The following is a 26,563-nucleotide window of genomic DNA, read 5'->3' as shown; positions in this document are numbered from 1 at the left end:
AATATGATCAGTCCTGTAACTGCTAAAGAAATTGAATTTTTAAAGTTCCCAGAAAGTAAAGTTCAGAAACCAGAATGTTTTACCAGTAAATTCTACCTGGGATGTAGGGAAGTAATAATGGCAATCATTCACAAATTCTTCGAGATAACGGAAAAAGAGAAAATTCTTAACAAACTTGTTTTATGAGACACCAAAATCTGATAAGGATATTACGAGAAAGGAAGATTGCAGATAATCCAGTCTTTCCAAAGTGATTTGTAGATTCAGTGCAATTCCAATCAAAATCTAAGCTAGTATTTTTACATTGACAAGATGATTCTAAAATTTGTATGGAAATCAGATAACCTAGAATAGTCACGATAATATTGAAAAAGAACAAATTTGGAAGACCTATACTATACTGTATAGTTACACTATATAGAAATTATATAGACAATGTGTTAATGGCACAAGGACAGAGAAATAGACAAATAGAATAGAATAGACACCCAAACATATGTGGTCACATGATTTACAGTTGAGGCACCACTGTCTTTCAATGGGGGAAATGCTGTCCTTCCAGTAAATAATGCAGGACCTTTTTCTTAACCACATGGAAAAGAACTAAACCTTGAATCTTTCTGTATACCAAACATAAAAATTAATTTAGTGTGAATCATAAATGTGAAAGGTTAAAAGAAGTAAAACTTCTAGGATAATAAATAGTCTAAATTTTCATGACCTCAAGATAGATAAACATTTTTTAAATAGAACATAAAATCATTAAGCAAAAAATATTGATAAATTGGACTTCATTAAAATTAAGAACCTCTACACATAAAATGCACCATCCAGAGAGTGAAAAGACAAATCACAGTCTGGGAGAAATACTTGTAACACTTAAATCCAGCAAAGAATTTTGATCTGGAATATATAAAGAACTCCTGTGAATGAATGAATGAATGAATGAATACCACACACACACACACACACACACTCTCACATACAAATAGAAGCAAGAAACTCCTGAAGTGTCCTGTAATGAATCTAATTACTGATCCATTAAGATCAAATAAATGGCTACTTAAGGCATACTGAGAACATAATCTACTCTTGGCCTGGGTTCGAGGCGCTCCACAGACTGGCCTCCCCTGTCTCTCTGGCTGTGCCTCACACTGAGCACTCAGGGCACCTCTCTGCTTCAAGCGTTAATATGCCTGGACCATGTCTACCCCTGCATTTTGATGCTTACCAGAGGATTACATTCAATACTGTCTAGTCACAATAAACAACTAATATGCATTTATTGAATAAATGCATGCGTGAAAGAATAAGTTAATAAATGCCTCTCTTCCTGTTCTCAGCCTTTTGAAATCTTATCTATCCTTTGAGGTCCACCCATATTTCACTCCTTCTGTGAAGCCTTTCCTAACCAAAACAGCAACAGTAATCCTTCCCTGAATTCTTCTAGCTCTTAACAGAACTGTTCTTTCGATCCTTAACACATTCTATGATGCATTATTTTTATTCACATTTGCAGATACTACTGTCCTGTCAAACGAATAAATTCCAGAAGAGCGAGGAACATGCCTGACACCTGTTTGTGTTCTTATGAAATATCTGTCCAATTGCTTCGTAAACAGTAGTGCTCGATATTTTTCAGGGAATGGTGTAGTGTGATGGTGACAAATGCAATCTCTAAAGTCAGACAGACCTGAAGTCTGGCCCTGGTTCTGTCACTTCACAGCTGTGTGACTCTGGGCAATTATCTGACTCCTATAGGTATCAATTTCCACGTCTGTGAAAGGCAGGTAATAATACATCCTTAAAAGGATGAAATGAGATAATATGCAGAGTACTTACTTAACACAAATAGGAAATGTGATAAGTGATAGCTAAGAGTAGTAGTAGTCACTACTGATTATGTTTGACTCTGAATAGTGAAAGCATTTACCCAGAAAACTAAGGAAGAAGCAAACATGAACTCAGAACAACAAAAACAAAACTCCGAATAAGAGAACAGCTAGAGAAAATTTCAAGCACATAAAAATGTCCAACTTGTCTTTCTTCTACTGCAGACTAATAATGTACATGTGACCAAAGGTCTTTCAGAGATCTGTTTCCTAACCCTGCATGAATTTTCTCATTTCATCTCAGACGTCAGTGATCTCACCTCTTCCTAATATACAGATGTTTCAAACAAATGACACAGTCTTATTTCAGACACGGAATTATCCACCCCACTGGTTTCTTTTGTGGTCCTAGGGAAGATTAGAGGTGTTCGCTTACAAAAGACATAACTTGAACCTCAGGGTCCCTAATATTCTTCGAAGACTCCCAATTTCTTCTCTCATTTGCACAAGAATAAAAAAGCTACTAACCAACTTTAATTTACCAACTTAAATTTGCTTATACTTCAAATTGTCAGGAGACTAACGAAGGCAGGTTCATGTAGACAGTGTCATGAGATTTCTCAAGAATAAATAATACCCTCATAGTGAACTATACTCCTCCTTGCCACCTATTGCCATCATCAGTAAGAATAATGATAACAGGAGCTATCGTGATCATATTTGTGACGTGCATGGTAACCAGAGAGGATGAGAAGGCAGGGTTTAGGCCTCTGCTTGTCTTGTGTGCTTCTGTACTGAACTTGGCTGGGCTCCATACAGTCTTCTGTTTGTGCCTGAAGCTGTGGGTAAGGTTCATGCTTCTAAAAGCTCTCGTTCATATTCCTGTAATCTAGTGCTTCTCACACAGGGCTCCTTTGGGGCTCAAATGTTTCATAAGTTGTAGAAAGGGAACATTCAACTGTAATATTGAATCATGATTGTCTTTACCTTGTTTGCAGAGGGGGAAAAAGTTAGTGGACAGCATTTCTCAATTCAAATTGTTCTCCAATAATTTTTTATTCATACAAATCTTGGACTCCAGACACCAATTTTCTGCTAATGGTTTCCTGTAGATGGCAGAAGAAAATGAAATTGGAAATCCATATCAATAGGAAAACTCAAAACCAACCATTTGTTCTTGGTTCAGCAGTTGGTTGGGTGTTTTAAGACATGTGAGCTGTTGGTTGTGAGTTTCTATGGCATATAAATAATGTAAGATGGATTTCTTTTTGCTAGTAAAAATATATGAAAATAGTGTATAGATTAAATAAAAAAATATATCGATTTGTATTTTTTAAAATATTTTACCAAAAACATGGTATTCTGCAAATAAGACCATGTGTTCTGGATCTCTGCCTCCTGAACAAGTCTGAGATCCCGTCTTAGAATAACACTATATTCCTCTAAAGAACATGGATAGAAAAGATTGGTAGATAAAGGCTAAGCCTACAATACGTGCACCCTGTATGTAAAGTAACTAAGCAGTTATTTATGAACCGTTGCTCAAATTGGTATGAATGTCTGAGGATTCAAACGACTGTTTGAATATCACATAGGCAGACCTAAGATCTTAGTGCTGTGCTAATAGAATTTTTGATTGAGAAGTCCCATGAAGGTATTTGGAAAAACTATCTGAAACTTAAACCTCTCAGTAGATGGTCTTTTATTCTCTCTGTGAACACCTCCAGTAGGACCTTACGGTAAAATAATAACATCTATGTCCCAGGCTGTGTTGTTTACATGTCAATCTGTGAAGGAAATAAATCAACCCAGAACGTTGTTTTACTAGCAAGATGCTTTACAACAGGAATTTATACTATATTTATGTGGGTGCAAATGTGAAACTATATTCCTATATATACAAATTCTTTGAATCTTAGATAGTGGAACATGTCATATTTTAAATCATAATCCGCAACTGCATATTACTCAATTTGGAAAGTCCCACCCATGGCCTGAGAGGGAAGGAAAATTCTCTTTATATATACAGCCTTCATTCACACAAGGCATTTTATTTATATACCAATTTAATAAAATCCTCTAGTGTGCAAATGTTCTCCATATGTGGAGACGGGACTAGAAGACATAAAGCCAGTTCTTTGTGTTTTTCAGTTTTAAAAATTATGTACATGTAATGCTTTGTCTGTTGTTTTTTAATTGTTGAATATGGTATTTTGCCACTTTTCATTTTTTTCTTAATCAAGGTAAAAGATCACAATATAAAATTCAGTTTTCATAATCCTATTTTACTCTATATCTACTCTTATGAAGCTTAAATTTCTCATGCAAAATTCTGGTGTTTTCCCAACAGAGAGTAAAGCCAGACAGAAAATTCACACAGGGTCTGGAAGCTAGAGGAGAAAGTGATTTGAGACCAGGGTAGAGAGAAAAATCAGGAGTAGATAAGCTGGTTCGGGAGTAGATAATTGATTAGGCAGTTAACATGGAAGGAGTTAGGAAGATACTAGACAGGAATTATAGCAGGGAAACCGAGTATAGTAAAGGGGTGTTTGTAACAAATGGATGTGAGACCAAATCCTGGGTCTGCCATCTACTGGCCATACAACCTTAGGAGGCATATTCATTTCTCTGAACTTACACTTCCTCATTTGGGAAAATGGGGAAATTCCCATGTCCCAGAGCTGTATTGAAAGAACCTATGTAAGGGCTGTTGCACTCCACAAACACTAAATGTTTCTGTCTTTCCCTTTCAGCTCTTGCTTGATTCTATTTTCCTGAACTAGAGACAGCCATGATGATGATGCTATCTATGTTTGAAGTCTACACATCCTAAAATGGTCCTGCCTTTCTTAGCCTTTTGACTATAGTGAATTTCAAACATCTGTAGAAAAAATAACATATAATGAACCTCCATGTTCAACCAGCTTCAACAATTATGTCACAGCCCATCTTTTTCATCTATTTCCACTCATTACCCTCTGCATTATTTTGAAGCAAATCCATACATCATATCATTTTATCTATAAATGTTTCTGTATGTGTCTATAAGGATTCTCTTTAAGAAATAAAATCATAATGTCATAATACATCTAAAATATTTAACAGCTATTCTTTAATATCATTAAATATCCATTTTGCTTAAGTTTCCAAGGTCTAACTTTTTAAAAGTTTACTTGAATTAGAATATAAATTATATCCACAAATTATGAAGGCTGTTTTTTGACTCTCTTAACCTATTAGCTAATGTGCGCTTCTGTTCTTGGCGTATACGTAAGTTAGAGGATTCATCAGATTCAGGTTGATTTTGTTGTTGTTGTGGTTGCTACTAGTATTACCTATGTCAGGTAAGTTACATCAACCACATGAATACACCAAGTTGTATTAGCATTGATGATGTAATTTTTCCAAACTGATGAACAACTCTTGCTAAAGGACTGAACAAACCAGTATACAATCTTCCCTCAATATAAACAGTAAATTGTTACTTCCTGGAAAAATTGGTATATGTTAAAAGTGTGTGAAAATATTTTGTATTTACATGTAATATAGAGTTAGGCGTTTGGTTCAGATAATTATGAACTATTTTTCATTTGCATGATTCTCTGGCAAATCATGTGATACATGGGAAAATTCTTTGCTAAATAAGATTATCTATCACATTGCAAAAATTTAGCATCACGCTCCTGTCCACTAAAAGCCCCACCAAATCTTTATGACTGGTATTAATGTCTCCTCATATTTACAAAATGCCCCCTGTGGTTCACTTCATCCTCCTGTTGAAAACCACTGACTTAGTTTAAGCAACAGGAAAAGAGTAAATTGGTTTTAGTTGTATATATGCTACAATTTTGGGAAAGGAAATAAGGAAAATATCCTGTATGGGGAATGACTATTGAAACATTAACAAATTTAAAGCTTTCCAAAGTTTTTCTCAGTTGACATAAATGTGTTCCTCTAAACTATGTTGGAAAATGTGAGTAAGCTCTATGATAAAACAAATGCGATCATAGTGACTTCATGCTAATATATGTAGTTTAAGTATAGAAATTTTAACAGCTAGGAAACCATCTGGACAGATGGTAGAGTTAGGGAAACTGGGATAGTGGCAAAAAATAATAAATCCATTTTTAATTCTTTTCTGTGCATAAGTAAAATTTATAAATCTCTTTATGCTGTGTTTACACAATTGGCCCATAATGCTTATAAGAAATTATGCTTCATCTCTGAGATGGAGAAAATATAATCAAATGTTTATCCTCCTGTAGCTGACTTGCTTCATTGCATGATATATCTCTTATATTTTTCTTTTGATTTATTAAAACAGTTACTTTGTTCATTGTCCTTTGTATTAAATACTGTTTATTAGTCTAAGTGAAAGCCATTTTTCTAATCTAAATTGGAAGATGTTTTATCATTATTCCTTGAAGCAGGAATTTTTATTTCTACTACTTTTCTGTTTTCTGCTATATATAGTAAATGCTCATTTAAGTATTTTTTGAATTAACTTATCCAGTAATCATTATCATTAATATATCATATCTTGGTATACAATCATGTACTTTTGTATATGTTAATTTTATTCTTATACCCTCATTATCATGAAACATTAAGTGTGGATCTCTCTATTCAAAGTGGAATCTGAATTAAGTGATTTAATCATTCTGCCAGCATAACTAGGAGAATTTAGTTCTCCTGGTTTTGATCTCACTATTTCTACCAGTAGGGTTCTTGTTTTATTTATGTATTTGTTTATTTATTTATTGTTTTGCCTTAAAAGTATATACATTTTCTGTTCCTGCTGCCTGGCTGTTACCATGTATTTAAAGAGTATTTAAATACAAAAAATGTTTAAAATAAACATTTAAAAACAGTGATTAACAGTGATTAACATTTATTACATACTAGCCTTGACCCTCAGAAATCCAAAACGCTGGTAGGATATCAAACATTTTGTTGACAAAGTTTGTATGGTGGGAGATATAACTCTCCTAAAATCAGATAACCTTATTTAATGTCTGCAAACTGCACAAGTACAGAAGCAACATAGCAATTGTGGAGAGGCTGGAACCTTGTAACTATGGCGACATTTTCTCCCAGTGTTCTAACAGGCAGTGGTGGCCAGATATCAAAGTTGTAGTCACAAAGGTAGCCACGCTAGGTTACCACCCTGCCTCCTGAGCTGCTTCCAATGAATGTGCCACACCTTCACCTTGAGTTGTCTAATAGTCTTAGCCAATGTCGGTATTGGCTATGTCGAGACTTACATATTCCCATTAGAATCCTGATCCTGGCACCAGCATGGTAAAGAAATCATTAAATCTGGCAGGAGCTCTGAGGTAGTTAGATTAACGGGTGAGGTCACTTGAAAAAGAAAGTCTGGCTTGAACCTCAGTTATATTCATTGCTTAATGTCATGATCCATTTTCCCAGGAAAGAAAAGAGACTTCTCTTCTAGCCAAGATGAAAGATATACGAACCATTCAGGAAACGTCAGGGGCCCTGCAGAGTGAAGTCTGTGAGCAGGAAGCTAAAATGGAGACACAGGCACAGTAAGAATGGCACAAATGAGAGGACAGACGTGTCTGAGTTTTAGAGGGCAATGGTGGAGTATTTGACCTCTTGTTTCAAAACACCTAATGAAGTAGTTAGAACTAGAATTGATTCCACACATTTTCTAAAATTGACTGTAACATGCAACTATTTCCCCAACCACTGTTTTATAAGTTTCTGTCCTTGAGTAATATAAAAATGCATTTAGACAGATCATCATATCAGACCTGGTTGAGAGTCCAAAGCTCATATCTAACATGTTCAGGCAATTGGCAGACAATTTCTTTAGAACCACTTTACTGACCTGAGGACAAAGAATTGCTAGAGAATTTTGGTTTTGGAAACGTCTGTGAATATGTTAAATAAAAGCTGCAACTGCAGTATTGAATATATACAATTTAAAGCTAATGTGACTTAGATGTTCTATGTTTACTGTTCCGTTCAAGGCCATTTAAAAAAAAAATTTGTTTTTAGAGGTCATCTGAGAAATGATTGTTGCCGGTATCACCAATGTAGCATCTCCCAAAATAACATTGAAATGCTGAAATTGAACTTTCATAACTGCTTCTGGTTTAGTGCTAATCAATTACAGAGGGAGCTAAATACCAAGGAGGGACTTGGAAAATTCCATATGCTAAAGAGACGCTAACTAAGCACTAGGCTAAATCTCTCATCTTCCAAAAGGACTCTAGGTGTGTGAGTGCAGGGTTTTCAGAAAATGGGCTGCATCATGGACATATCTTCCTGAAATATCTCAGGTCCTCCGAAGATGTGTGCAGCCATTAGAAGTTACTTACTCAGATACAAAAATAAGAACACCCTGTGGCCCAAAGCCAGATTACTGTAATTGCAACATTTGCAAAGCTTGTTGGGAATCTTTTGTGGAATTAAATTTATTTGGAAATGCTATTGTTTTACTGAAGGAAGAAAAAAAATTCAGAGCTTATAAAATGAACATGTTGAAAAGATATAACCAGTTTGTCTATAATGAAACCCAGATGTAAGAAACTTTGAAAGAGAAAAGTACTTTTTCTGCCTATTCTAGCCAGTGTCAGGGAGATATCATGTCATTTGACCCTGTCTCAGGTTGGACAGAGATGAAATATTTGTAATTTGACAATCGATCTCTATAGTCTTCTTCCTAATTCCATCACAGTCATACTCTAGTGTATCTTCATGGGGTAGACCTTTTCTTACAAAGATGAGAGCTTGACGTGTCAGCAGAAGGCAAGTGCTCAAGCTTAATAAGTACTGGGCTATTAATAATGCAATGTTTAATGCCAATGCCATTTAATTGTAAACAATAATTTGCCAGAGATGTCTGTGCCTCCTGAGAGGTACATTTAGAGAAGTTTGGTTTTGAGTACAAAACTCTCCAGATGCAATATTTCTCATGAAGGAACTTATAAATTGTAGAACAAAATGATTGTGAATATCTCTTGGTAAACAGAGAGACTGAGACTGACATTAGCAAGAAGGCAGATTAGGAAGCTCCAGGCCCTGTTCCCTCATGGAAACATTTGGAGAAAAAAAGAAAAAACAAAACAAAACAAAAAACAGAACACTGGCTAAAATAACTTTATAGGAACTCTGGAAAACAAATCAAAATAGAGACAATGCATGGAGATAAAATACTTAGCTCCTGAGTTACGGTGAGATATATGACCCCCAGAAAGGGGGTGCTTGAGCTGGCCAGTTTTTCAGAGAGCTAAAAGGTTTTGAATCCCAGAACTTTGTTCATAATTCAAACATTAAACACACACACACACACACACACACACACACACAGATTGCTTTTAGTTTACTGAGAAGAGTCTCAATGTGACTCTTAACATGAAGTTGTCATAAGCCTTTTCATAATCTATGCCATGAAAATATTGTTTTACTTGTAAAATAATTGTACTGTAGTTTAGGGACTTTGTTTAAATGGCTGTGCACTAGTTAATAAATGCTTTTATATTTATAAGAAAAAAAGGAAAAACCTTTGTTCATAGTAAGATTTACTTATTAAAAAAAGTACCTGGAAATTAAGCCTTTCTTCTCCCTCTTTTCTGCTAATCCCTTCGACATTCACACACACACACGTGCACACGTGTACTCTATAGTTATTAATTTGCAGAGTATGTGAAAATAGACTTTAGCTCTAGAATCTTTATAAAAATAGGAAAATTATTTCAGCAGCATGAGTTAAATTGAGGAAAAAAGTATAGTAAGCAGTGATATATTAAATAGGAATTTTAATAGTTTTATGTTAATAGAAAGGGGAAATATGATCTAATGAGTGCTGAAGATGGGATATAAATGGTTTCTACAGTCTCAATTTTGCATTTAAAAAATGCATTGAAAAGCTTGGAGGAAAACAGTAAAATTTGGGGTTGATTTTTATTGTCTTCTTTCTATTTTTACACTTTTTCAAAACCATCTACAGTAGGAATTTATTGATTTTTAAAAGAAAAAAAGCATGTTTTGATTTGATACTAAAGTATTCTATTTAGATTATTAAAACTAGAAATATAAAATGTTCTTGTGCTTATGTTAGATGCATAATACCTTTGAAAAGCAGAACTCCGGGTAACGATAGTTCATGCCTCTTTGTTCATAGTGTATTCATTGTGACGTTCTTATTTTGTTTATTATACTAATTTCTGTACACAGAAGAGAAGATGCACGTGCCAGTCTCCCAAGAACACAATCACCTTCAGTACATTTTCTTTCAAGTATGACAGATTCAGATACCACAGCACTGCCATCGTCATGGTCATTATCCACTGACATACCTCTCAGTTACTCTCTGTCCAGCCCTCAGATTAGTAGATTTAATATACCAACAATTGCACCAAAGCCTCGTAAATCAACCATAGTGAACTATTCCCCATCAGAAAGCAGATCAGGTAAGCAAAACATGTACCGAATTTTATAGACTATTTTTAAAGCATATAGTTCAATAGATTCTTTATGTGTCTAAAAGCCAGAATGATATTTTATTATTTGTTTCCAATAATACGAATTTCTTGATGTCATATGCAAAGTAACTTGACAGTGTTTACTGCTGGTCCTAGCACTGGAGTCATATTCCAGTCACATATATGCATGTGGCCAAATATATCATCCTCATGATTAAAATATCTTGAGTTATCATAATGGTTCATGGGTTGACTGCTTAGATGTTCTAGAATTACTAGATAATTAAAAAAATCTAATACCCTCTTTCCCTGAAAATAAGACCTAGCCGGACAATCAGCTCTAATACATCTTTTAGAGCAAAAATTAATATAAGACCCAGTATTATATTACATTATATTATATTATATTATATTATATCATATTATATTATATTATACCTGGTCTTATAGTAAAATAAGACTGAGTCTGATATTAATTTTTGCTCCAAAAGACGCATTAGAGCTGATTGTCCAGCTAGGTCTTATTTTCAGGAAAACATGGTATATAGCAGTAACTTCTCTTCTTCTGAATGCTACCAGAAAGATTAAGCAATGTCTTGTGTACTTTGTGCCTTTAGGAGATTTAAGGCTTAGGTAAAGAAAAGACAGAACAATGAAAGAAAAAAGAAAAATAAAGTAGGTAAAATTGTGGAGAGACAAGGGAGAAACAATCAAGAATGTGAAGGAGAGGAAAATAGAAATAGCACTATGGTACGATGAGATCAAGTTGCCAACAACGCCCTCAGCAATATCCACACTATAGGGTACTTTGAGGGTATGTTATAGTTTACTAAAAAAGACCACTGTCCGTGGAAATAAAGGACCTAGGTTCAAACTATCTTTCTGCTCCCTACAGTGTGATACATTAGGTAAGGGACTTAGCATCTCTGAGTCCCATTTTTCACAACTGCAAAATGGAGATGATAATATCTCCTTCATAGGGCTATCCTAAGGATAAAATGACATGTTTATGAAAATCACCTAGTTCATGGTAAGTACTCAATAAAAATATGTTGTGAATCTGAATGTATCTGTAAGCACCTTCTCAAAGAATAGGCTAGATTTGGGATCTGTATTTCATTTACCAGTTAACTAACAAGTTTCCAAATTGGGCACAAAACATACTATTGACCTGACGCCTCCATTTTCCTCTACCATCCTGTGGACATTTACAACCTGGCTGTTGCTAACCTGTATTTGATTTCGTTTCTGGCATTTTTCTAAGCCTCTGACATAATGTTATATAGGATTCTAACCTACTGCTGTTATTGTCGTATTCCCCATACTTCATTGTTTGCATGAGATATACTTGCAAAGAAACCTCCTAACTTCACACTGACCTTTAGCAATGACCAAATCCATATGCTTAAAAGTGAAAATACAAATTTTTACATCTAGAGAGGGGACATTTTCCATCCTTTGGCACTGTATGATCATGGTCTATGTTCTATATTTGGGTTAAACTGTGAAAGCTCCTAGTATTGTGGAAAAAAAAAAAACAAAATAAGAGTGGTTTCCACTTGCAAGATGAGAGTTGTGCTAGGATATAGACTTCTGGAGTTACTGTAGATTCTGCTTCTATAGATAGATGTCTGAGTTTGCTGTGACTTGCTGCATTTGGTTCATTTCCATCTGTTCCTCTTTTTTTTTTTTTTTAAAGATTTTATTGGGGAAGGGGAACAGGACTTTATTGGGGAACAGTATGTACTTCCAGGACTTTTTTCCAAGTCAAGTTGTTGTCCTTTCAATCTTAGTTGTGGAGGGTGCCGTTCAGCTTCAAGTTGTTGTCCTTTCAGTCTTAGTTGTGGAGGGCACAGCTCAGCTCCAGGTCCAGTTGCCATTGCTAGTTGCAGGGGGACAGCCCACCAACCCTTGCGGAAGTCGAACCGGCAACCTTGTGGTTGAGAGGACGCGCTCCAACCAACTGAGCTATCCAGGAGGCAGCTCAGCTCAAGGTGCCATGTTCAATCTTAGTTGCAGGGGGCGGAACCCACTATCCCTTGCGGGATTCGAGGAATTGAACTGGCAACCTTGTGGTTGAGAGCCCACTGGCCCATGTGGGATCGAACCAGCAGCCTTCGGAGTTAGGAGCATGGGGCTCCAACTGCCTGAGCCACCGGGCCGGCCCTCCATCTGTTTCTCTTGATGAAATAATGACTAGGACTAAAATTAATGTCTTCTTTCCTTTTAGAATACAAAAGTTTTCTTCCTTCAGGATGAGCTGTTGAAAGAGCTGCTGTATATTCAGCCCAAAGTAATTTAAGGATTAAAGTAAATACTCACTTGACTGGAAATAAACTAATTCAATTCCAAACATTTCTTCTAAACAAAATACTTTAAAGAATCCTCTTTAGGAGCTATGAGTTTATTGGAACTATGAGTTCCATCTTTCACCTCACTTTGGTTTTGTTAAAGATACAAGAATAGAAAGCAAACTTTAGATTGTGTTAATTCTTTGGTGATTTTGGACCAAGAGTCACACTAACTAAAGCCGCCATCATACAGTAATAGCTATCATTCATGGAGTACCTGCTAAATACTAGACACTGCTAGACACTTACCTATATTCCCTTCAGTTCTTACATCACCTTATCAAGGTGGTATTATCCTTATTTTATTTTCAGGAAAACTGAGAATTGGAAAGTTTAAATCACTTGGCTTAGAAAGTGACAGAGCTAGGATACAGTTGCAGGTCTGTCTAAATCCAAGACATACTGCTCTGTCCACTTCATCATGATGTCTCTCTGTAGTGTTTTTCTCTCTTTACATTATTGGATTTACCCAGCATGGTTCTTTCTGTGCAAACTCATGGAACCTGTCTTGTGTTTGAATCTTAGTAATGAGAATTTTAAAGGAGCAGATTTCCAAGAGGATACTAGAATCTGATTAAACATTACTGTATTTTTCCAATAACGTATTTTAGTTGATGAGAGGAAATTTAAGTCTTTACCTGGCAAAAGCATTAACCATTGTGGTTAGTGATATGGAGAGAATAGCTAATATGAAATAAAATAAAGTTATATTTATATATAACATATCCAAATTTGAGAGACTCAAATGTTTTAACTACTCAAAAAGTTATGATGCTTCTATTGCAACTAAATAATCAGTTAAATAGTTATGCTGATTATATAATTAATAGTTTAAGATAACTGAAATAATCTCTAAGAATTGAGTATCTCTAAAAATAATCATTTCTGGTTATTTTATAGACTTTGGTTTAAAGCTTTTAATGATCTTCATTTAGTGTGGCAGTGATCACACAATGTATAAAGAATATAATTTTGTAGAAGCAAAGAATAACGATAGTGGCTTTGGGTTCTTTTAATGTCCTTTTTTTCACTTCTCTCTCTATTTTTTCCCTCTTTGATTTCTCTGAAAGGAGTCAACAGCATCATAATTCCAAAGAAAGAGACGCTGTCGTTTCATGCTTCTGAGACAACTGTTACTGGGGAAGGAGAGGATTATTTCCTATCTTTGTTTGGCAATTCAAAGAAATTTACTACACACTCATCTCATACTAAGAAAACTTGGAAGCACTTTCCTATGATTCTTGAAGAAGTGAGCCAGTCTAGGTCAAGGTACATATTCATTTGAATTATTTAATGTCTTCCATTGAGGTAAAAGCAATAAGTCAATAGGAAACCAAGTTCTAATATATTGTAAGATCCTTGAGTTCATCTAAAACCCTAAGTAATTATTGAAATATTATATGAAATGTTTCATGTTCTGAGCAATTAAAAGGAATCAATATAACTTTCTAAGGAACCAAACAAGGAATTTTAATTCTTCAAGATGCCAGAGAAAAATAGCACTACATAATCCCTACAAATAAATCAACTTAATTATTCAAGGACCTTTTTTATTATTGGCAAATCATTCAGATGGATTCAGTATCTTTCTTTCTTCTACTAGGATCTCAAGTTAAAGATAGGAGAAAGGTAGACTTTTAACTCACTGGTTCATTTTTATGTTGTTAGTATTTATGGTAAAAGAATTAATCTGGAAGAAAGTTGATATTAGAACTAAAATAAAAGCTGACTCATCTATACAGTTACTTAATCTTGCTTTTCTTTTTGCATGAACAACAGATTTGAATTGTAAATTGTTAATAATGAACACATATTGATAGCAGGTGTCAGAGAGTTACAAGAAGTTGTTAGCCAGAGCAGAGGGTCAGAAATAAAGGAAACTTTTTCCCCCTTAGGTCAGATTTCCTAAAATCAACCACTATTACCATTTAACTGTAATAAATGCCTAAGTGTTCTATCAGCCATCTGAAAACACTTAAATTATTCATTCAGCACCTACCATGTTAAAAACTATGAGTCATTTGGGGCAAAAAAAATTTTAAAAGACTTATATACATTTTTTTTTTACATTTTTTAATATATATATATATTTTTTTATTTTTCAATTATAGTTGACATACAATATTATATGAGTTTCCAGTGTACAACATCACTATGTTGTACACTATGTTGTTAGACATTTATATAACTTACAAAATTATCACCCCAATAAGTCTAGTACCCATCTGACATTATAAAAGTTATTACGGAGACGTCATCAAAATGGCGGCGTGAGGTGAGCCTCCATAAAGCTACCCTGGAATTTACAACTAATCAAACAACAATAACTCCACAAAGGACTCCCTGCACAGCAGACAGACAAGACGAGGAGGCACACTACTGAATTCACTGAAAGGTGGGCGAATTGCCCGAGCGGGGAGGAGGGAAGGGAGTAGTGTGGAGACGGAGCCACGTGGGCACAGGACATAGACCTAGCTCAGTGCTCCGAGCTCGTTTCATCTCGGAACTACCGCAGCTGCGGGAGAGGGAAGAACTCGGACTGCTAGGGCTCTGCTTATGGCCCACAGGGCTGAGGGGACAGCACATAACACAGCTGAACCCCACGCTCACGGCAGAGACCTCGGAGCAATGACTGAGGGAAGAAGGCTGAAAATGGTGGTTTAAGCCCTCACTGCCACAGAGAACGGAAGCCTTAGGCGCTGAGACTAGCCACCCCCTCCCTACCCTCCCAGAGCTCGCCCTGCCCCCACCTGCCCGGTGCTAGAAGCGGAACAGTAGCAGTGTCAGATCAAAAGAACAGAATATTTGCTGTTCTGAGAACTGTGGACCGCAGACACAGATTCGCAACCCAACTAGTTCCAGCAAAGGGGAGGGAGCTGTGGAAACATGACCGTCTGTGGCGGTGGTCGCCGTCATTGCGCTGGGCCACTTCTCACAACTCACCAAGCTCCTGGCCCCACCTATCTGGGCAGATCCCTGCAGGAGTAAACAGAGCTGCTGAAACATACGGGCTCTGAATCTGGTGCAGGAAGAGCTTTGGAACTTCAAAAGCTCTCTGCATACCCACACGGACACTGCGCCCTGTGACCCAGGTGAACTATTAACAGAGGAGAAGCCCGTCTCCCAGGGAATCCCCCCATTGTGTGAGAAGCTGGAATAGTGCAGAGAAAACATAGCACTACCGTGTGAGAGAGAAAAAAAGGCTGCAGTCGGAAAGAAAATAAAACATTCTACCAACAAGTACTGGAAAACAAAAGAAAGACCTCTTCCTATCAACCTGTTGCAGAAGCCACTCCTGTAGATGTCTAGGAAGAGAAATAATAAATCAGTAATTGCCATGAATAACCAAGACAACAAGACAGCTCAGAGAGAAAGTGAAAAGTCTCCAGAAAAGGAACTTAAAGATATGGAAATATGTGACTTAAATGACAGAGAATTCAAGATTGCAGTTCTGAAAAAACTCAACGAGATGCAAGAAAACACAGAAAGGCAGTTTAATGAACTCAGAAACACAATCAAAGAACAACATGAGCATTTTATGAAAGAGATTGAAATTTTAAAAAAGAACCAAATAGAATTTCTGGAGATTAAGAACTCAATAGAAGAAATCAAGAATGAAATAACCAGCTTAGGTAGTAGAGTTGACCAGATGGAGGAAAGAATCAGTGACATCGAAGATAGAAACCTGGAAATTACACAGATGGAAGAAGAAAGAGACTTGAGACTTAAAAGAAATGAAAGAACTCTACAAGAACTTTCTGACTCCATCAGAAAGAGCAATATAAGAATAATGGGCTTACCAGAAGGAGAAGAAAGAGAGAAGGAAACAGAGAATATATTCAAACAAATTGTTGATGAGAACTTCCCAAACTTGTGGACAGAAATGGATCCTCAAATCCAAGAAGCAAATAGAACACCTAATTACCTCAATCCCAACAGGCCTTCTCCAAGGCACATTGTATTGAAGCTGTCTAAAATCAGTGACAAAGAAAGAATCCTCAAGGCAGCCAGGGAAAAGAAGACGGTAACCTACAAAGGAAAGCCCATTAGATTATCATCAGATTTTTCAGCAGAAACTCTACAAGCCAGGAGGGAGTAGAACCAAATATTCAAACTATTGAAAGAGAGAAATTATGAGCCAAGAATAATATATCCAGCAAAGATATCCTTTAGATATGAAGGAGGAGTAAAGACTTTTCCAGACATACAGAAGCTGAGGGAATTTTCTAATACACGACCTGCACTACAAGAAATACTAAAGGAGGCTCTTCGACCAGCATCAACAGGGACAATTTGTGGCAACCAAAACATAAAAAGGGGGAGAGTAAAGGCCTGAACCAGAATATGGGAATGGAGAAAGTAAGCGGGCTGAAGAAAATGGAATACTCTAAATATCAAACTTTCTTTTACATAAACTTAAGGGTAACCACTCAAAAAAAATCCAGAACTGAAATATATACTGTAATAAAAGAAGAAACAGAGGGAAACATCATAGAATACCACCACACAGAAATAATAGACAACAACAAAAAGGCACAGAAACAATGGCGACACAGCTTTACCAAAAAACTAAAGATAGAATGACAGGAAATCCTCACATATCAATAATCACCCTAAATGTAAATGGACTGAACTCACCAATAAAAAGGCACAAAGTAGCAGATTGGATCAAAAAACTAAACCCAACCATATGCTGTCTCCAAGAGACACATCTCAGCTACAAAGACAAACATAGACTCAAAGTGAAAGGGTGGAAATTACACTCCAAGCAAATGGTACCCAGAGAAAATCAGGTGTAACCATAATGATATCAGATGAAACAAACTTCAGGGTGAAAATAACAAGAGACAAAGATGGACATTTCATAATGGTAAAGGGGACTATACAACAAGAAGACATAACAGTCATCAATATTTATGCCCCCAATCAGGGAGCACCAAAATATACCAAGCAACTACTAACAGAACTAAAGGGAGAAATTGACCAAAACACAATTATACTAGGGGACTTAAATACATCATTGACAGCTACGGATAGATCATCCAAACAGAAAATAAATAACGAAATAGCAGCCCTAAATGACACATCAGATGAAATGGACATAATTGACATATATAGAGCACTTCATCCTAAAACATCAGACTATACATTCTTTTCTAGTGTACATGGAACATTCTCAAGGATAGACCATATACTGGGACATAAAATCAGCCTCAGCAAATTTAAGAAGATTGAAATCATGCCAAGCATATTCTCTGATCACAAGGCTTGAAATTGGATATCAACTGCAAAAAGAAAGCAGGAAAAAACACAAATCCATGGAGATTAAACAGCATACTTTTAAAGAACGACTGGGTCAAAGAAGAAATTAGAGGAGAGATCAAAAGATACATAGAAACAAATCACAATGAAAATACAACCTACCAAAATTTTGGGGCTGCAGCGAAAGCAGTTTTAAGAGGGAAATTTATACCATTACAGGCCTATCTGAAGAAACAAGAAAAATCCCAAATAAATAACCTCATGTTACACCTTAAAGAACTAGAAAAAGAAGAACAAGTGAAACCCAAGGTCAGCAGAAGAAAGGAAATAACAAAAATCAGAGCAGAACTAAATGAAATAGAGAACAAAAAGACAATAGAAAAAATTAATGTGACAAAGAGCTGGTTCTTTGAAAAGATTAACAAAATTGACAAACCCTTGGCTAGACTCACTAAGATGAAAAGAGAGAAGACACTAATTAACAAAATAAAAAATGAAAAAGGGGATGTTATCACGGACACCACAGAAATACAAAGGATCATCCAAGAATACTATGAAGGACTATATGCCACCAAATTCAATAACCTAGAAGAAATGGACAAGTTCTTAGAAACATGTAGCCTTCCAAGGCTGAACCATGAAGAACTGGAAAATCTAAACAGACCGATCACCAGTAATGAAATTGAATCAGTCATCCAAAACCTTCCGAAAAGCAGAAGTCCAGGACCAGATGGCTTCACTAGTGAATTCTACCAAACCTTCAAAGAGGATCTAATACCAATCCTGCTCAAACTCTTCCAAAAAATTGAAGAAGAGACGAACAAATGAGAAACAAAAACTCATAGACACAGACAATAGTTTAGTGGTTACCAGAGGGTAAGGGAGGTGAGGGGTGGGAGATGAGGGTAAGGGGGATCAAATATATGGTGATGGAAGGAGAACTGGGTGGTGAACACACAATGGGATTTATAGATGATGTAATACAGAATTGTACACCTGAAATCTATGTAATTTCACTAACAACTGTCACCCCAATAAAGTTTTTAAAAAAGTTATTACAATATTATTGACTATTTGACTATATTCCTTATGCTGTATTTTACATCCCCACAACTATTTTGTAACTACCAATATGTGCTTCTTAATCCATTCCCCCCTTCAACCCATGCCCCAGCCTCTCCCATTTGACAATCATCAAAATGTTCTCTGATTCTATGAGTTTTTTCATTTATTTTGTTTTTTAGGTTCCACATATAAGTGAAATCATATGGTATTTGTTTTTATCTGACTTATTTCACTCAGCATAATACCCACTAGGTCCATCAATGTTGTTGCAGATGGCAAGATTTCTTTCTTTTTTTATGGCTGAGCAATGTTCCATTGTATACATGTACCACATCTTTATCCATTCATCTATTGATGGGAATTTAGGTTGTTTCCATATCTTGGCTGTTGTAAATAATGCTACCGTGAACACATGGATGCATATTTCTTTTCAAATTAATGTTTGGGTTTTCTTCGGATAAATTCCCATAAGTGGAAGTACTGGGTCCTTCTTTGTCTCTTGTTATAGTCTTTGTTTTAAAGTCTCTTTTGTCTGGTATAAATATTGCTACTCCAGTTTTTTGTTTTGTTTTGTTTCCATTGTCATGAAATATCTTTTCCGCATCCCTTTACTTTCAGTCTGTGTGTGTCATTCAATCTGAATTGAGTCTCTTGTAACAGCATATGTAAGGGTTTTGTTTTCTTATCTATTCAGCCACCCTATGTCTTTTAACTGGAGCATTTAATCGATTTACACTGAAAGTAATTGTTAACATATATGTAGTTATTTCCATTTTATTATTCATTCATTTATTTATTTTCTTCTTAAATAAGTCTCTTTAAGATTTCTTGTAATACTGGTTTGGTGATGATGAACTCCTTAGCTTTTCCTTATCTGGGAAGCTCTTTATTTGTCCTTCGATTCTAAATTATAGCTTTGCTGGGTAGAGAAATCTTGACTGTAGGTCCTTGCTTTTCATCACTTTGAATGTTTCGTACCAATTCCTTCTTGCCTGCAAAGTTTCTGTTGAGAAATCAGCTGACAGTCTAATGGAAGCTCCCTTGTAGGTAACTAACTGCTTTTCTCTTGCTGCTTTTAAGATTCTCTCTTCATCTTTAACCTTTGGCATTTTAATTATGATGTGTCTTGGTGTGGGCCTCTTTGGGTTCTTCTTGTTTGGGACTCTCTGAGCTTCCTGGGCTTGTATGTCTATTTCCTTTGCCTAGTTGGGGATGTTTTCCATCATTTCTTCAAAAAGGTTTTCAATTCCTTGCTCTCTCTTCTGGTTCTGGTACCCCTATAATGTGAATGTTGGTATACTTGATATTATCCCAGAAACCTGTTAAAGTCTCCTTATTTTTTTGGATTCGTTTTTTTCTTTTTTTCTGTTCTGATTGTGTGTTTTATGTTACCTTATCTTCCAAAGCACTGATTTGATCCTCTGCTTTATCTAATCTACTGTTAATTCTCTCTAATATATTCTTTATTTCAGATATCATATAATATTATATTATATTATAATTATTATATTATACTGGCTCTTTTTTATGTTTCCTATCTCCATGTTTATGTTTCATATCTCTTGGTTGAACTTCTCCCTGAGATCCTTGAGCATCTCTATAACAAGTGTTTTGAACTCTGCCTCTATTGCTTGTCTCCATGTTTGTTTGTTTTTCTGGAACTTTGTTCTGATCTTTCATTTAGGACATATTTCTTTGTCTTCTTATTTTCACTGCCTCCCTGTGTTTGTTTCTGTGTGTTAGGTAGAGCTGTTATGTCTCCTGATCTTGATAGAGTGGCCTTATGTAGTAGGTGTACTGTGAGGCCTAGTGATGCAGTCTCCCTGGTCACCTGACCCTGGTGCTCCAGGTGTGTCCCTTGTGTGGATCATGTGTGACCGTCTGTTGTAGTTGAGCCTTGATTGCTGTTTGCAGATCAATGAGACGTATTGACCCTCAGGCTGATTAGTTGTGAGGACTGGCCATGACTACAGTGGAGAAGTTATTGTGCAGGGGCTGACCCTATGGAGCAGGATTTCTTTTAGCAGGTTTCTGATGCTTACCAAGCCTGCCCTTCAAGTGTATCATTTGTGGAGGTGGTGGGTGGTGCTCTGGTGTGGTGTGAACCTGGCCACCATATTTGTTGGATCTGGAGCCTCCTGGTGCAGCCAAGGTCAGCTGCTGCCTATGTCATGCCCAGGGCCACTTGGCATGAGCTACAAAGTAATCTGCAGATGGTTGCCATTTGTTCTGGGCTTGGATGTGCCTTGGAGAGGTAAGCTGTGAACTGATGCCAGCTGCTGCTAGTGTCGGGCTTGGGACTTTTCAGCAAGAGGTACTTGGCACACTGAGGCCAGATGTTGCTTGTTTCAGGTTTGTAAACCTTTGAGAGATTTTAGGAAATTCCATAGCATGAGTCGAGAGAGGCTGTTTGTATAGAAAAGACACTGGAAATGGCTCGGATGGGCCCTCAAGTTTAGTGGGATCTCAGGGAATCACCTGGGTGGGGCACTGTGTTAGCTAGAATGATGAAGACTCAGCTATGGCTCCTACCTGTGGGTGCAGGCTGGGTGGGATAGGACTCAACAAAGGAACATGGCTTCTGTCATCGCTTCTGTCTGGGAGAAAGCTGCCCCTTTAGCCCTTGCCCTGAAACCAGACAATTCAGTTCCTTCCTGTATATCCTTGGTGCCTTTCAAGTTGCTGCCCCAGTGCTGGAGTTCAAAGTGAGTGAGTCTGTCATTCAGTAAGTCTGTGCACAGGCCCTTTAAGAGGAGCATCTGGGCCTCCATCAGTCCTCTGTCTCACTCAGTCAAAATTTCAACCGGTTTTCACAGCCAGAAGTTATGGTGACTCCTCTTCTTGGCACTGGAATCCTGGGCTGGGCAGCGTGGTATGGGACTGGGACCCCTCGCTCCTCAGGGTGACCTCCACAGTCGAGATATCCCTCCCAATTTTTAACTGCCACACATGGGTATGGGACCAACCTGTTTGGTATCTCCACCCCTCCTACCAATCTCCATGTGGTTTATTCTGTATATCCTTAGTTATAGTATTTCTGTTCAGCTAGACTTCGGGCAATTCTCAATGATGGTTGTTCTGTAGTTAATTTCAATATTGATGTGTTGTATACAGAATTTAAATAATTTGAATGGTTAGATCATGCCTCTTTGAGACTTTACTAGAGTGAGACAGAAAAACAAGCACTAACATTTATTGAGTGATCTTGGACATGTCAGTTAATCTCTCAGTTTCTTTATTTGTAAAATGGGACTAAAAATAGTACCTGTCTTACTGGGTTGTTGGGAAAATTAAATGAGATAATACTGTGGTCTTTAATAAGAAATATGTAGCCTTACTGTGAGAATTAAATGAGTAACTACAAGTCCACAATGCCTTTACCAAAATATTTTGGAAGTTATGTGTTTCCAAATGCAGAACTTGGGGAATTTTAGGAAAATAATATGAGATGAGAACACATATTACATAACACCCCTTCAAGATGTGGTAAATTATCCAAAATCAAACAGTAATACTTCCACAACCACACATACGAATGTTCACACAAACTGTGAATAAAGACTATAAATAGATTCACCTCAGTTTCAGGTCAAGTTTTTGCCACCAAAGGAATTCAGGTCAGATTTTGCTTCAAATGTGTTTTATAAAGTTTTTGGTTTTTCAGACCTTTTTGGATTTTGAAATTGTGAATATGAAATTGTAGATATAGATATAATCTTTAAAAAGTGCTTGGCAAATAATAAGCATCGGTTATATTATTGGTAGGGGTATATTTTATTTTTAAAATGATGTCCGTAACCCACCAAAAGGATTTCATGATGTACTAATAGATTTTGACCCACACCCTGCAAAATGCTTATATATAAATGTTTAGCCTGGTCCCTGGGTACATACTAAGCTTTTAACATGTGTTAGTAGGAAAAAAAAAATACCATCTTATTTTTATGTAATGTGTTGTTTGCAAATTCTTTTAAGCATATAGTTGCTAGTCATATTCACAGGAACTTTATCAGAAATAAACTCTCTGGTTTAACTTAGCTCTTGATCTATTTGAGAATTTCATGTCTCAGTAATTTTATGATGAACAGTAGAATTTAAATAATAATCATACCTTCCTATGACATTTATACCTTGATACCTAAAGCACTTTTTAAGTTTCCTTTAATTATTTTATGGGAAGGAGATGATTTTATTGCACAGATAAACACACAGAACTAAGAGATCAAGGCATTTGTCTTAGATTACAAAATACACTCTTTCTACATAGAATTTGTCCAATAGAATAGATAGCTTAGGAACAACTTCCAAAACATATATGTTATTCAGTTCTTAAAGTGAACTAAAGACATGCTTATCTGAAGGCACCTTATAATCTTTGTGTTTTTCTAGTGCTCTTGGAGACATTAAAATAGCTGAAGTGAACACCAAGGGTTTATTCGTGAAGCTCATTAACTCTTCCATTGACAAAGAACTAGAGATTGGAAATCATATACTCCGGCAAAACGTGAATGGACAAACAGTCTCTTTGTACCGATTCCTTTCAAATATCACAATGCAGGCCAATTCCACAATAACAGTGAGTATAAGATATAGATACTATGAACTAGAATTGCACAGAAAAATCTCATTTTTCTGGTCAGACTGTGGCTCAGCACCAGTGGTTTCTTCATCATTCAATCGCTATGTAAAACGTGATGTTTTGGTGGTGGTGGCTAATTGTGCCACATTGTCCATCTCTGTATGTAAAGTAATACCCATAATTAAATTTCCATAGCTTTCTTCAATTTGTTGTACAGTATATTTTGTTTTTATGATTTATCTATTAAAATTAAATACTTAAGTTCCTAAAATTAAGCAAACATAATCCTTAGAAGAAAAGCAAAGAGATTGTTTACCTAGAGAAGAGATAATTAGTTGATACTGGAGGGTTTTTCCTCTTCCTTGTGCTTCCCTTTAAACCACATACCATAGTATTTAGTGTTATACAGCTTGACATTATATATTACACAGTCATTATATTTTAACACCTCATCTATTCAGAAAGATAACTTTGCAATAACCCTTTGACATTTACAAAACCGTGTTGAATTCCAATGACATTTGTCATTATCAAACTATTTTCTAACAGGTCTGGGCAGCAGCATCTGAAGCAAAGCATCAGCCACCATCAGATTTTCTTTGGAAGGAAGAAAACAAGTTTAGAGCAAGCCCGAATTGTACGACAATCCTATGCAAACCTAATGGTGAGGTCAGTATCTGGTTCTTAATAATTGTTTTTAAATGGCTTTCCTCCTTTCGTTCCTCTTCTCCCCTTAGCTCACTTAATTATTTTTCCATCCCTAAAAGCTTGGATAGAACCATCACTAACTGTCCCAAAACTTCAGCAAATCAACAGTACCCTCCTCCCAGTGCCAAAATACCAAACACTGCTTACATTTAATTGGGCAAAAATAATTTTGTTATCTCATATTTCTAAGAAACCATTTCAAATTTCAGAGTCAAAGATGGATTTTATTTATGGTAGTTAGCCTGTAGAGCAGGGTAAGAAAGGAAGGAACCATGTACAGGCCTTTTCTATTCATTTACCTATTTCTCAAATGTTTGTTGAGATTCTTCTCTATTCTAAGGCCTGTAATAGTGTCAGGAATGTAACATAGAGTACAACAGGATATCTGCCCTCAAGATACTAATATTCTAACAAAAGAACCGACATTTTATGAATACACTTTATTCACTATAAAATTGTGTTAGTAATAAATTAGTGAGTCATTCGCAATATTTGACAATTTTATATTTTCACTCTACCTTTTACTTGGTATAATATTAGCATAAATATATACCCAAAGATGCACCAGGAAAGTTTAAAGGGATCTCTTTTTACAATAAAAAAGTTACTATTCTTACAAAATCATTCTTTGGATTTTTCTTAAATCTCTGCCCTTTTTCTCACTCCCAATCTAACTTACTATGTCATATAACTACTAATCCACACAATATATTGATTGAATTCTATTTCAGAGTTTCTTTCTTGCTACATTACACCTTCTGCTTACTTAGATTGACTTCCGCTTTACAGTCCATTTGCTAATTTATTGAGCCATTTAATGTCATTCTATGAGAACAAGCAGTTGTCATCAGATGGAGAGAACACTCATTAGATGTAATTTTGCAGCCTTCACTCACTTACCTTTCAATATTTTTGTGGGCTCAAACTGAATTTTATAGGACTTCCAATGGTTTTTACTGTTAATAAGGCTATACATCTAAGTATTTACTAAGCCTTTTAAGAAATTATTAGCAATACATAGATTAGGATTATGACATTCTTGTTTCAGACCTTTGATTATATTTATCCACTCTGCAAACAAGTTGGGGTTTCTACTTTGTATACACACTGTTCCAGGCACTGGAATGTTGAATTAGACAGACCAGGTCCCTGAGCTCCTAGAAGGCACATTTTGGTAAATTGTCATTCCCTGAAACTGAATTAAACTTTGAAATTAGACTCCCCTTTTACTGAATGGTTTGAATGACTTTGCACATATTTGTATCGAATCAGACCATTTCTGCAAGATGATGTAAATACAAATGATTTTGTTTGCCAGAGAAAGAGTGAACTTGATTGATTGATTCATATGGGAAATATTTAGATGTGTTTAGTATCTGCCAAGCACTTTGTTAGGTGCTGGAAAAAAGGAAGAAAAAAAACAGAAGAAGAAGGAGCATAGCTATTGCATGGTTCCTGTCCTCAGAAAACCCAGAGTCCCGTAGTAGCAATTGATATGTAACAATAAACAATTGCATTACAGTGAAACAGTGCTTTAATAGAAGTATGCAAGTATGCTCAGAGTGTGGTAGCCTAGGTTAGAGATATGAACTCTGTAAAGGAAAGCATGACGAAAAGCATTAGAGAGGAGAAAGCACTTATTCTGAGTCTGCAGGATGAGAGGGACTTCACCCAGCTGACCTGAATCATAGTGGTCCTGTCCCTTTCCTGCTCCCTAACTCACCCCTCGCCATGCTTTTCTGTGCTCTCTTGTCAAACCACACTGGCCTTCTTTCCCTTCGTTCACTGTCCAGTACTTAGTTGTTCCCTCAAGCTACAGGGCCTTTGCACATGTTTGTGCCTCTCCACAGACTCTCTTTCATTCTCTTTGTATCTATTAAACCCGACTCATCCTCATACCTCAGTTCAAGCCTTTTTCAAATTCAGGTTCTATTGGAATTCCCACCCCATGGTAAAGCAATCACCATTATCTAATTCAAATAAAAAATATTTCCATTAATTACACTGAAATGTGACTTTGTCAACCTAAAACCCTAATGTAAAGTAAACATAGAGTTTTCCCCCACCCCTTTTTTTCTTAACAACAAATTCATTCCTATTCTCACACCTGTGATATTGGACCTCACTCTCTGCAGTTGTCAGATTTCCCTTGAAAAGATAGGTTGCTACATTCCATAAATATCCTAACACACCGACAGACCCAAAGTCTTATCATGACCCTGGAATTACTATTTATATGACTTAAGAAATTAACCCGTATCTTGTGGGAAAAGTTACAAAGCCCGCACACTTCTGCCTAAAACAATCACCAGT

General features: G+C 36.2%; 1 protein-coding gene across 1 annotated transcript in view; it reads left to right on the top strand.

Annotated features, from left to right (window-relative positions):
• The window catches only part of LMNTD1 (lamin tail domain containing 1), a 265,429-nt gene that overhangs the window by 225,552 nt on the left and 13,314 nt on the right, over positions 1-26,563 (top strand). The window contains exons 3-7 of the mRNA XM_033117964.1: positions 7,263-7,381; positions 10,038-10,273; positions 13,707-13,905; positions 23,353-23,539; positions 24,092-24,211. Coding sequence (XP_032973855.1) covers positions 7,263-7,381; positions 10,038-10,273; positions 13,707-13,905; positions 23,353-23,539; positions 24,092-24,211 — 861 coding nt within the window. The remainder of the gene's footprint in view (positions 1-7,262; positions 7,382-10,037; positions 10,274-13,706; positions 13,906-23,352; positions 23,540-24,091; positions 24,212-26,563) is intronic.

The sequence above is a fragment of the Rhinolophus ferrumequinum genome, chromosome 10 (genome assembly GCF_004115265.2).
Source record: "Rhinolophus ferrumequinum isolate MPI-CBG mRhiFer1 chromosome 10, mRhiFer1_v1.p, whole genome shotgun sequence".
NCBI lineage: Eukaryota > Metazoa > Chordata > Mammalia > Chiroptera > Rhinolophidae > Rhinolophus > Rhinolophus ferrumequinum.
The sequence above is the reverse complement of the archived record's forward strand: the minus strand, read 5'-3'. Positions and strand labels throughout refer to the sequence as shown.